This window comes from Anneissia japonica, unplaced genomic scaffold (genome assembly GCF_011630105.1).
Source record: "Anneissia japonica isolate Jap-2015-1 unplaced genomic scaffold, ASM1163010v1 scaffold11151_len745516_cov174, whole genome shotgun sequence".
Taxonomy (NCBI): Eukaryota; Metazoa; Echinodermata; class Crinoidea; order Comatulida; family Comatulidae; genus Anneissia; species Anneissia japonica.
Genome location: NW_022744950.1, coordinates 158,841 through 172,662, shown reverse-complemented (window position 1 = coordinate 172,662; position 13,822 = coordinate 158,841). Strand labels below are relative to the sequence as shown.

General features: G+C 34.5%; 1 protein-coding gene across 5 annotated transcripts in view; it reads right to left on the bottom strand.

Annotated features, from left to right (window-relative positions):
- LOC117119757 (adhesion G protein-coupled receptor L3-like) overlaps positions 1–13,822 on the bottom strand; it is a 64,049-nt gene that overhangs the window by 7,763 nt on the left and 42,464 nt on the right. For all 5 annotated transcript variants that reach the window (XM_033264629.1, XM_033264628.1, XM_033264630.1 and 2 more), the window contains 5 exons: positions 12,064–12,163; positions 8,382–8,513; positions 7,675–7,771; positions 7,048–7,168; positions 388–461 (listed from right to left, as the gene is read on the bottom strand). In XM_033264629.1, the coding sequence (XP_033120520.1) occupies positions 388–461; positions 7,048–7,168; positions 7,675–7,771; positions 8,382–8,513; positions 12,064–12,163 (524 nt within the window). The remainder of the gene's footprint in view (positions 1–387; positions 462–7,047; positions 7,169–7,674; positions 7,772–8,381; positions 8,514–12,063; positions 12,164–13,822) is intronic.

Sequence of the window (13,822 nt, the reverse complement as noted above, 5' to 3'; positions counted from 1 at the left end):
CCTTGTTTTTTGACAAACAATGACCTTTCAGAGGTCAAATTGCTGTCAAGAATATAAATTGGCTGCTTCGCAGCAATGAACGAACGAATATGAATGAATACATTACTGATATAAAGGAATGAACGTATGAGGGAATACATTAATGATATAAAAATGAAGAAAAGAATAACAAAATGAATGAATAAATGAGTTAATGCATATATGAAGGAATACATTATTGATATAATAATGAAGAAAAGAATAACAAAATGAATGAATAAAAGAATTAATGATTAAATGAATGCAAGTTTTATATATAAATATATGAATGAATAAACAAAAGAGCAAACAGGTAAGTGACTGCATGATACACTTAAATAAAATGGCCATCGATCATAATTATCTTACCTAGCAGTTATGTTCCAATATGAGCAGACTGCCTGTCGGGTGGTTGCGTTTTCACTAGCGCTCTGATTGGTGGTCTGTGGGTAAATTAATCATTTTAATGTCATCGAATAGAATAATTAGATTTTATTAAATGTTGAGCACCAACATCTAATATAATTTAATTTTCCATTGTTGTAATTCTACCTAATTCTAATGAATATAAATTAGTGTAGTAAAGTTGTATATGTAAATCCGTGCATGTCAGTGGTAGATAAGACAAGAGAAAACGTTCGCATCCCCATTTTATCTGTCAAAATTGTAAAATTCTTTACTAAAATAAGTTCCAAAAAGAACCTTTGTTTTCAAATTTTCAGATTCTTTCCTCCCTTTAATCCATCAGAGGTTGATATTCTTGTTTGACTGAGTGTTACTTTGTTGAGGCGTATGGAGGTGGGGGGTGTTAGTGGATGCGCTGTAGGCCTATATATTTTATACAACACGATTCGTACGAATTGAGCAACACAATAGTTACAAAGAGTGGCGACACTATTATACCATAAAAATTACCAATAATGCATGCAGTACAACTATATGTCAGACACTGTATCAACAAATAATAGTGTATGATAAGAAAGACTAGTAATTTGGGGTACAAATTTTATCTAAATCCGTACGCGCCTGTGTTGGTTTTGTGTAACTTATATACAGTTTACATTACCCGCACTCATTTTTATTTATGCGACTTCATACTGACAATGATAGGATAAAAATAGAAACAAAAATAAATAATATATCCATGAACAAAATGAATCTTGAATGTCGCTAGTGACGAAGGTTGAAAACATGTGAAAGGTCAATCACCTTTGCCAAGCCTGAATAACTAAAGTTATTATGGTGTTGAATTCAAACATATAAATGCACTTTTGGCAGCACTGTGCTTTCAAATCATTACTGATATGTCTGGATGAATAAATCATGTTTAGGCCTAATGGTTTAATCAACAGTTGTGATAGACAGATAATCGTTAAGGCGTGCTGAATGATTTGAAGAGAATGGGAGAAAAACGAATGAAAAGCATGTCGCAAGACCAGGTAGCGCGGCATTATAAGAGCTTATAACCATAAGACAGGACCTGCCTCCGGCAGAATATTAGGACAATTATGTAATCAATATTTAATAATCGATTACCATTCACATTGTTAAAGGGGATTTTATCTGCATTTTCATCAATCATTGGTACAATGAAAAACAGTTATCATTTATACTTCAGACCGAGTATTATGGCCATGCTATTAACTTCGAAAATATTATGCAACAAATGTATCTTGCTCTCTTTGTACTGATTTTTATCCTATAATTCTCCTCCTTATCCACATCTAAACAAATTGCAATATAACTTATAAATCTTCTTTCCACTAGGAGGCCCATGTTTACTAGGCAACCGGCAAAGTCATATTGTGCTTTCCATGCCAAAGGTATTGTCAATCCTTTTTTCTCAAATGTATGTAGATTCTAAATAGTAGTATTTACCAATTTAATTTTAATAAACCAATATAATGACCATCGAGGATGCATCTTCCTTGTTTAGAGGCTAATCGTAAGAAATATGACTGCGTAATCAGATCGATGATTGGATGCATGCGCGACTCAAACTACAAAACATTGCGCTGCCCCTTTAAATACATCAATTTACATAGGAGATTAGACCTACAATCAGCATTCAAATTAATTTAAATAGTACGGTTATGAATTTGAACATAATGTTATAAGGCACGAAGAAAAATATTTTCGAATTATACCTGCACGGTTATTGTTACTTTCCAAGACACATGTAGTGTTGTTTTCTATAATCAGACTGTCGCGTCTATTTTTGTTGATTGATATTTCTTTCAAAAGAAAAGTACAACGGCCTGAGTGATATGTCACAATTAAGGTCTGTTCTTGATAGGTTATTGTCCCGTGGTACGTGCCACTTCTAGTTAAGATTGATATCGTATATTACGAAGTGCGGTATCAGATTCCACACATCTCCCATTTTGCCTGATATTATATATTACAGTGAAAATTACCAAAATGTAACACAAGAGTGAATTTACTCACTGAATTCGACATTGATGGCAAAATAATTTAATCATGATCTATTAATTGAAGCTTTGAACAACTAATGTTTCCAAACGCAACTGCTGAAAATTGATTTGAATATTGGATCTAGATGTGTGGGTTAGAATGGATCTATATAAGTTCTTTAGGAACTGTGCGATTAACGATTACTAATAATCGAATATTAATAATATTCTGCCCTTGGCGTCAAACTAAAACTGAAAGTGCTAATTCAGTATGATGCATGAGGCCACGTGCAATTCTTTACAGCCAATTAGGGTGGGGTGTTTAAGGATGTTTACAATTTCAAAACTAAAGTATCGAGATAAGTAAAGGATTAAATCTTACACTATCCTCACACCGTTATCTGTGTTTATTATCACATCAATGTTAAATGTAAGTGGTGCATCGGACTATCGCTGTTCAATTCAAAGAGGCCTATTGTATTATGCATATTGCAATATCTGTACAGTAATTTGTTCTTTGTCAACTTTTTCATTGATTTACTTGAATTGTTTTGATCATTAAATTTTAGTTATTTGTACAACCCTACATTAAACAAACCAAGCACGCACAATTATAACGATAGTAATATTAAATATGGGTAGGAAAATACATTATATAAATTATTTAATTAATAGATGAATAATAAATCATATGTATAATAATATCAACAAAACTGCATAATAATCCAGATCTAGATCCAGGAAGATGAATAAAGTTGTGTCGTGATGAAAGCGAGCTCCTAGCAAAATAAAACGTTTGTAAACACTTCGCGAACGTTATAAAATTGTAGGTAATATCAGAACATAACGTTAACACGACGTTGAAGCAACGACTGAAACGTTATTATTCACAAATTACGTTATTAATATGACTTTTTTGAATTTACAAAAGCAAACCCTTGATATCAAACTCCAACGTTATTATAACGTAAAATTATTACCGTACCCTTGGGTTTAAGAAAAATAATGATGTGTTAAGTGGCGCTACAACTGTAAATGATTTATGTTAATCTTTTAATATTTTACTAGACCTGTACACTTTGGAGATATACCGTATGCCACCGAACTGATATACAGTGTACCCTATAGCTCTTTCTTTTTTGAGATGAGTTAGATTGAATGATATTGGAAAATCCATATCTCATCCAAATACAACATTGCTAGGGGTATTTTTGTGATGAGATCGTTAGATTTTATTAATTATATTATAATTATATATCAATCTCTATTCTAGATTGCATTCTAAATCAGGTTTATGTATACCGATATATATTTGTTAGGACCAACAATATTAATTTAATTAAATTTCACTAAATTCCTATATGACATGTTGAAATAATTTAATCGAGTGAAAAATTATAGCCTGTTATAAAACAGGAAGTTCAGATGGATATACATTTAGTGGTATTTTGGCTTCTTTTTGTTTCCAGTTTTCTGTTTTTCCCTCTTAGCTATAGGCCTATTTGTGTATGTAGTTGTAGTTTAGTTGGTTTTTTTTTCTGTACGTGTACAGTACATACGTATGTTCGAAGTGTACAAGGCACGGCCTCGTGGAAGAACCTCTTTGGTGAAACTTATTTGATCCTCTTAAACGATCAATTAATTTTTGTGAGAGTCAGTGGCGAATCCAGAAATTCAAAATAGAGGCGGTACTTTCACAGATGGAGGATCTATACCACCTCAGCCCCACCATGGTTGGGGCTGAGGTAAGAACATTTGTGATTATGGCACCTTTAAATGGCCGGAAATTGTACTCTCAGACATAATTTGAATAGGCCTATATTTTTTTTTATATTTCCATTAAAAAAATTGAACATGAGGGGGGGGGGGGTGACCGGGCCGACTGCCCCCCCCCCCATGCGAGGCACCTTATAACACGCTAAAACTCAGTAAATAAGACTCACTGTAGCTCATTGACAGGGAAAATGCCAGCAACTTAATTTTCAAGCACATGTGATTTCAGTATGTGTTTCAATTTCGGCTTAATTTCCGTATTCTGATGACGATTTCAGTATGAAAATGTTAAGTCATCCGAAATTTCATCTGGTGATTATCAACATTATACGACTTCAGCAAAGTACATTGATAATATCGAGGCTGATTTCATCGATAAGTTGCCTGGCTGATTTACAAATGCGTAGGTTGAAGTCCAAACTAAGAAATATTAACGAAAGTTTGTTTACACTGTAATTAAGTGTGTTATTCATAGACGGTGACACGGTATTTTGGAAGATATAGTCCAAGGTGTCCAAAAGCCTACAGTTTCTCATTATAAACCTGCAAGATTACGGTACATGTAGTCACGTCAACAGTTATTTTGTAAAGCGTCTTTGGTGTGGATAACAGGATTTAAGCTTGATTACGCAGGGGTGGTGGGTGGGGATTGGCGGTGGTCGGGATGAGGAGGGTAGTATTTTGATTGTGACTGAACGCCCGCAGAGCTGTCATTCTTTGTAATGACATTATTATGAAATGATTGGAAGCGAGTAAAATTGGATGAAGCTACTACTATGCATGTAGGCCTGTAGCATTAAACTGTTTCTAGATAATGCCTAACAACGGGCATGCAGTGAGATATAGGGCCAGTCTATAGTCGAGTGACGTCTGCATGGATCCTAGATTTCGAACACAGGAATTAGTTAGATGGGGTAATTTTTCAAATTTGCCTGATTCTTTTTATGAACAAGTAGTCAAAACGGAAGGAAGAAGTTTAATTCGCTTGTCCATTATGGATCCGCTGTTTATGACTGGTCGACACATCTGTACAGTCATAGGTGATGTTATATAAATCCGTCCTCCGTAACTGATCATTATTGATTATAATGAAATTGTGTCAGATTACAAGCTGTTATTAGCTTCTGTCTCAGTCTGTCACACAGTTTTCGATCTGTTTTTATACCCTTTGGGAAATCGGATAAAGTATTCGAACGGGTAAAGGATACTTCGTGTAAATTGAATGTATACTCTTGATTTTTTAATTTTTTTAAATGTTTTTCTTTATATAATATGTGACAGCATGTATATGAGCATTAATATTGGGCTGATAAGGGCGGGAAGACAAAAGTGAGGAGGACGTGGCTAGTTGGAGAAAATTGAGGGCGATGTGATATTTCAGCCCGGTTCAGTTTAACACCACTTTTAACTATATTGAGTGTAATTTTTTTTTTTTCTCAACATTTTTAGTGGGGGAGGGGAAACCTTGGAGTGCAAAACCTTTATAATGTGCCCTTCCCCCTCAGATACATTGCTGACCATATGTCTTGTCTTTTGGCAGTTTTGATATCACAAGCAGTGATACAAGCATATACTGACAGTACTTGCACTGGTTCTCGTAATATTTAGTTTTAAGTTACTTCTTAGTTGTAGGTGATTATACTATTAGAGTATCTTCTACTCCATTCACAACGTTTTTTAAAACTACATTTGTGTGGTATATTTGTTAGCATATTTCATTCATGTAAAATAAAACGCATGATCAATCTGTAGGCCTAAGCGTTCATTAATCTGAATTAAATGTATGGCTGCTATACGCTAACAAGGAACCAATTAGCCTACATTATAAGCAACGAGATGAAAACTAACACTATAATTGCAACTTGTTATTATTTATACTGTATATATTTTAATGAATCAGAGAAATTGTTAACATCACGTATTTGTTTTTAATTATCAAATTAATCACCACGACAACGTATTTACTTTGATAGGATAGGAGCTGAGAAACAACATTTGGAAGGGAATGGAAAATCGAAGGAAACTCTGGAGATGTGTTGATTTCTAACACTCTCAGGAAATCGTCAGTGTAAGATTGGCACTGGAGGAGGAGAGGGTCATGGGGCAGGAAACATAATTTTGAAGGACACATTCTCCTGCACCCCTAGATCCCTTAATAACCCCTGACCAGAACTTGCTTTGAACAGTTTATATATACTATGTATATAGGCCTATACTATAACTGGTCGGTCTTCCAACCTATTTTCGATGCCATTTATATGATTAGCTCTATTTTTCCCCAGAGAAATAGCGGATGGTTATAACGACTCCTTCATGAGATAAGTCTTCCAACGCTCTGCTACACCCTGCGAAAGCCACTCAGTAGTCGATCAAGCGTAGATTTTAAGTGGCCTGTTGCTGCCACTCGTGCATAGTAGTCACGCGAAGCCTTCTTCACTTCTACGTATAATAACCGATGGCAAGAAGAGGGTGTTTAGATTTTCCAAAAAAAAACCATGAATGAATGCGGGAATTATATTAATAATAAACCTTTTTTGCTTACAAGCAAGCTAAGTTTAGTACAGTAAATGGAATTTATGAATATATAGGTTGTGCATATAAATATAAAGTGTTGCTACTGAAAATGATTTGCATGTAATACCCTTCCTTCGTTTGTGTAATCTATTTTACCGCTATAGTATGCATTCGATGCAGGGACGTCACCGTATCTAATTAATGCATTTGTTTTATATAAATATCAAGTATATCAATATCAGTATATAATTAGGATATAAATAGGATTGTACTAGGCACTTTGTTTAATGCATTTGTCCACGAACTCAACTTCAATTAAGTTTCTTACCTTAGGTACATCCTTAGGGAGTGTAAAGTCAACCATCACTGGGATTTTATGTTTTGCAGTTGAAGCAGTCGCTGATATTACTCCGCTGACCATAGTTACATTCATTATCTTACCATTATTTCTATAAGTGAATATTTTACATCATTATTAATTATTATTATTATTAATATAAATATTATTATAATTATAATCATCATCATTAAGCCAGTCGTTATCATATATATTTTTTTAATTTGGAAAAGTGTATCATTGAAACTCATAATATGAGTAGGCCTACAGAGCTAGGCCTATTGGTGGCAGTTCGATTGAGGAAGTGTTTATAGGCCTACTTCATTTGAAAGTGAAAAATAAAATGTTTCATTTATTATACCGGTATTCTAATATCACGGAATTCTATAGTAATTTTGGTTCGTGTAATCTACTCAATATTGGTGAGCGTTTCTTTACTTTCCGTGTATGGGCCTAAGGCTGAAATTAATACATTAGTGGCCAAATTCTCTTGGGATTTCGGCGGCATGAACCCAACTCATGGGGACAAAAATCCATGTGACATCGCTACGCATTTTCTTTTTTTATGTATATATCAACATAATGAACAGACGTGAATAGCAGATGACAGTTATATACCTGTTGTCGTCTTGTCGAACGATTTTAGCATCGTCGTTGCCATTACTAGAACTGAATATTTTACGATCGTAGTAGATGACAGCGACATTTACATCACCTATAAAACAGCATCAAACACGTTCAAGTGCTTACGTATTAATTATTGTTTAACTTTACTTCTATTTGACTTTTTGAAAATGTAGGTTCTGTGGTTGGATTATTCGTTATTTATTTATTCAACAATCTTTCAAGAGGGTGCCTTTAACAGCACATTAAAACGTATGATGCTAAACTTTAAATTTAGTTGTCGGTCGGTCGGTTGTCTGTCTTTCTCTGTGTCGGTGGGTCAGTTATTCATTTAGTCAGCGATCAATCAAGTCATCAATCACTCAATCAACCAGTTAATCCGTCACTCACTCACTTAGTGTGTTAGTCAGTCAGTCAGTCAGTCAACTCAGTTAGTAAATCCGTATAATTCGGTTAGTCTGCCATTTGTTAAATCAGTCAGTCAGCAGTCAGGTATTCGACTGCACTCTGAGCTCCACTTCATCTTGAGTCTTGGTACTGTACAATAAAATCGGCACTGCAGTACATAAAAAAGAATCAGCAAAACATAATTTCAACTTAAAGATAATTATCATTTTGCTAAATTTGTAATTGTCCTACCTTTTAGGCCTATGCTTATATTGTAATTTGTGTATAAATTATCAGACACGGTTCAATCATACCTTCGTCATTTCTAGCCCCATTTATGTCAAATGTTAGAGAAGGTGGTGTCGAATTCGTTGTGTTGTACCCACTAGCTTTGAATGTTAGGCCGTCCAAATCGTCAGATGAGGATAAATGATGCAATTCCGCCACTTAAAAACATAGATACAAAGAACAATTTATTTGAAATCTATACTCATAATGAAATGAAAATTAACTCCATAGTGAATCTTTCCATAGTGCCAGATAAACGTGACAACTAACCATCAGAAAGGGCCAGAAGTTCATACACTGCCGTTTTGTGGACCTTGCAGACCTATCTAGGGGGCGTGGCTTTGGGAAGCAGTCTATTCCCATCCAACAACTTGCAGTGTAAAATCTATAGAAAGTAATGTGTAAATCTTTTTTTCTCTCTCCCTTTTGTTGGGATTTCATCCACATTTGTCGATGTTAAAATGTATTTAAATGAGAGTATTAAAAAACACACATGAATTGCATGCACCCCAGCGAGTCAGTACAAAGCGGCTGTCTAATACATTATTTTTAACATTCATTTCGAATATACACTTCTATCAATTGTTATACACATTTCATTATATTTTCCGTTATACATTTTCTTAATATCGACTTAAAGGTAGTATCTGTCACAACCATAGGCACAAATTCATCTTTTTCATTACTATTAATTTAAAAATGATTATAACAAAGGGTTACGCTGTACGGTACTGTGTGAATGACAGGCGCGGATCCAGTCCTTCGTCGAATCGTTCGCCACGGCGAAGGTCATGATGAGAAATAAACTAAAAAATATAGGGCTATAAGTGATTGCAAGTTAATGAATAACGATGTTATTTCAAAGAGACTGTAATTAATGGGCAGCAATCTATGAGCAGCGGGGCTGACCGACAAGCATTGTAGGTTACTGAGATAAGTAAGTGGTTTTTTAATTAATTATTTTAGAAATAGGAGAATATTGATACATCATCTTTTTTTTAACGTTCTCTTAATTTTGTAATTACGAAGCCGGATATGTCGGTAACGCCCCCGCCCCACCCAAATACTGGCACTATTTGCCAGAATAACATGCTCCTGACCGTATAAAATAGAGTTTTAGTAGTAAGTGTTAGATCAAAAAACAGCTGTAGGTTACTGTCAACATTAACTTCAACCAAACATGACATAATTTTGTTTTGCATTATCTTTTAGAATCGATATTAAACAATAATTAAATTGATATGCTGAAACTTAAACTAAAAATATCCATTATTCTAAGCTATTACACATTAATTTTCTTTGATGCATGGAAAGTCAATCACAAATTTTTATAATTTGTTAAAGTATTGCTTCACTCAGCCTATTTGAATTATGTGTGGGATTTTATTCTTTTAATAAAGTGAACCATATAGCTTATGCATAGCCTTTTCTTGTTAAATGTCAGAAATCTCGAGTGAGATGATATTCGTTTTCAAAAGATATGCTAAAGCATATTTTGCCCTATCTTTCAACCATCATCTTATCCAGATGCTGGATAAGAATTTATTTAAAAGAATAAAATTAATACATACACAATCCAAAAACACTTTTTAATGTCTGAAAGTGTTATTTCCGTTGAGCATCCGTGTTTATTTGTAGACATTACAATTCATATCATCTTTAAGTAAATAGCCGTGTTATTTGAAGCCTTATTTTCCGATGTCACTTTTTGATATTTTTCCCTGTGATACCGAAATTATGTGCCAGAATAAAAATCTCCTGACCGGTAATAAAGTATAAATTTTAAAACATCTCATGGTTTTAATCGTGTGTGTTAGACCAGACAACAGCTGTATATATTTACTCATTTATTTTTTAGATCGAAAATCCCGACATTGTAAACATTGACTTCAACGAATGTGATGTGATATATTTTATTAGATTTTCTTTCAAAATCGATATTAAACAATAATTATATCGATTTGCTGATACTGGACTAAAAACATCAATTATTCTAAACCAACGTTCTTGTAGAGTCGGGATAAAATTTTCAAATTAATTTTCTTCACTGCATGGTAATTCGTATTTTTATTTTTTCTTCACGAAGTCAAGCAGATGTTTGAATGAACACAATTCATTGATAAAGCAGATATATTCTGTATTGATTTAATTTGTTTAGAATCGCCATGTATATTATAATATCATCGCGAATTCAATTAAACAATATTGCTTCGCTCAGCCTTTTGGAATTGTGTGTGGTTTTTTAATATCGTAAGTTTATTCTACATGGTTTTTGTATAGCTTTTTTAAAGTCTGAAATTTTGTGTGCGATGATATTCGTTTGTTATAGCATATTTTGCTCAATTTCAACCCAGGTTGGATGTATTCATTCAACATTTGTTTTCAGTTTGACAAATTGACAGAACAACCACAAATTACGCTCTCTTCGCTCACGACCCCGCCATCCACTTGTCATTATTGTAAGTATGAATCCGCCCCAGGAACTCAACCTTTTCGATAGTCATACCAGGATGAACTCTGGGTCCGAGCCTGAATCGTACGACTCTGTTATAACATGAAAGTAGAATTATACCTCCATGGTTATAACATGAAGGTATTATTATAATACCTCCATGGTTATAATAAGCATTTTATTGCTTTACAAGGTGCAACATAATCTGCTAAGTGAAGTTGTTTTTGTAATTAAAACTGTTCAAGTGTGAGATTTGGGGAAGGGAAAATTTTGGGTGGGGTCGGGGTGGGGTGGGGTAGTGATGGTGAACACCCTATCATGCACCGACAGGCCTAAATATATCTTACTCATGATTCTGGAATGAGAGCGTAATTAGGCTTATAACATTTCAATCCAAAAGAATATCTATATAAGGTTATCGAGTGGATTCATTAATTGATATGGTGCTTCCATTCATCTTATCCATAAATGTTCATTAATTCGCCCACGCAAAACTGCTGTACAATGAACAAACAAAAATTGTTCTAAACATTATTGAACGTCTATGATTGATAAATGATCACAATCATCGTGTGTCTATTAAGTGCACGCTAGTGTTGGATGCCACGTGATTTGATAGATAAATTGACGTAATTATATCGTTGATGAATACTATTACGATATTCGACCGCACACATTGGATATTAATTTCAAAATAATGGAAGAACGAGGAGAAAACTCGAAAAATGGCTATATAACGCAGTATATATTGTTCCGCCGAATGGCCTCTGTGTTGCTCATATACTTAAGATGTTGTATGATTTTTTTAAAAACTATATTAGAGTACAATTAATGGAAAATTTAATAAGAGTGATTAATTGGAGTCCATTTGAATACTTGACTATTAATAAATCTTGCAATAGTATTTATAATTTAAAAATAACGAAATAGTTTCACTAGGGCTATGGTTCAGCCCCAGGTGAGAGACACATACTGTACGACGAGAGTATAAACAAGAAATAAATATGAGCTTAAATTTTGAAATTCAAAATTGTAAGCTATGTAAGCCTAGGCGGATCCAGCTTTCAATACCATTTTCTTTTCTACCCTCTTCCTCCTTTCTTTTTTTTCATCTCGCTTCCTCCCCTCCCCCTCTCTCTTTGGTGTGTTGGGGGTGTTGAAGCTCTAGCCCCCCCCCCCCCCCCCCCCCCTATGGGTCATCCGCCCCTGATCATATATAATGTTCATTACTGTGTGTTACCAGTCCTTTCGCTTACCAATATTGTCTCTGTCAATAGTGATGGATTCGCCAACTTCGACCGATGCCGACAGAGCCACGAACAATTCTTCTGCTTTCTCTGTAATGTCCATCTTATCCTGTGTAAACATAACGGTCATTATTAACCGAAGCTCATATCAAATTAACTTGCCGGCATACCAAACATCTAATGAATTATTAAGAACACTTCCAAAGAACTCTTAACATGATTAACCTAGTGGTAATTAAATTTGCATCATTGGACCTATTATTGTTATATTTATTGTGACAACAACGTCATCGTCATCATCATCATCATCAATATCGTCATCGTCATCAGCATCATAACCATAGCAATCATCATGACCATCGATACAATCACCGTCATCATTATCTCCATTAGGCCTATTTATTGTATTTTACTTATTTTTACTTATTACCTATTTATCACAATTTTTGCGGCGAATCCACATTCTGAGCTCTGAAATTTGGCTGTATTATTTCGTTCCGTCGAATACAAATATCGACACTCCACTCACAGTTACACACTGCGCTTGCGGCTATGACGTTACTCTCAGGCTTGACACAACGCAATACAATATTTATATAATATTAATAATTTATAGTTGTATTTAATGTACATGTTTTATTGTACATGTTTTGAATATTGTATTCGTTTCTGGAGTTGCAATAACATGTATTTTACCACCCCATTATTCTACTGTCATCATATTCATATATGTAGGACTGGTGACTGTCCTTGTAAAATGCAATATGCGAGGGTTATATAATCCTAATCTGGCTTATGCCGTCCTGTATATTGTATATACAACCAGATTACAACAGTTTAATTACTATACTGGAACAGCTTCAAACACCGGGAACCAGCGTAGATTTTTAAACCAATTTCTAAATACGCCATTTTGGAATTCATCCGAATTATGACTCAGTAAACACACGCATTTACAGGGTGTTTTGATTCAAAATAGTACGTATACAGGTATGTATATCATTTCTTTCTCTAAAATTTTAGACTTATGTTAACTCTAATGCTTTAAAAAACATTAAAGTTCAGTCAACTTAGGCCTATAGACCAAGGCCCCCGGCATATTGCCTAGTTTAGGCCTAGATTAACAACTTTCGGCTGGATCATGTGTGGGAAAAAGCCGGGCCTCTGGCTTAGGGGTGAAGGGTCTAGGTATTTAGAATTGCCAAGAGGCTCCCTACTTTGAGTGTCATAGTGGGTCCCCCTAATAGTACCTCCCTGGTGTTCTATTACCTCAGTGCAGACCTAAATTTGAATTCACTATTTCTACTACTAGCCTCCTATATTATTAGGCTTAAGGCCTACTAGGCCTAGTACTATAGAGCCCTATGTAGACACAGGCCTCTAACCTAGGCATAGCCTAGACTCGATTTTATTACAGAGGTTTTAGGCTAGGCTTCCCCTCCCCCCACTCCCTCCCTTCCAAGTCTGTCTTAAATACTACATTATTTATTAGATTTACTGCTCAGTGCAGCTAACTGGTTATTGGTATTAAAGTTGAAAACTAGCCTTTGCAAAGGAATAAAAGATCCAGTGAGGAAATTTTACAGATTGACCAACATGGTAACATAAGAGACAGGTGTAGACGAATTAATAATTTTGTAATGAACTAAATATTTATGAACAAAAACAAACAAATATGAAACCAATGGACGGTTTTACAAATGAACATGTACCGGTACGCATTTAAAATGTGCAAGTTGTGATGATATATCGCTTCTGTCTTTATTCA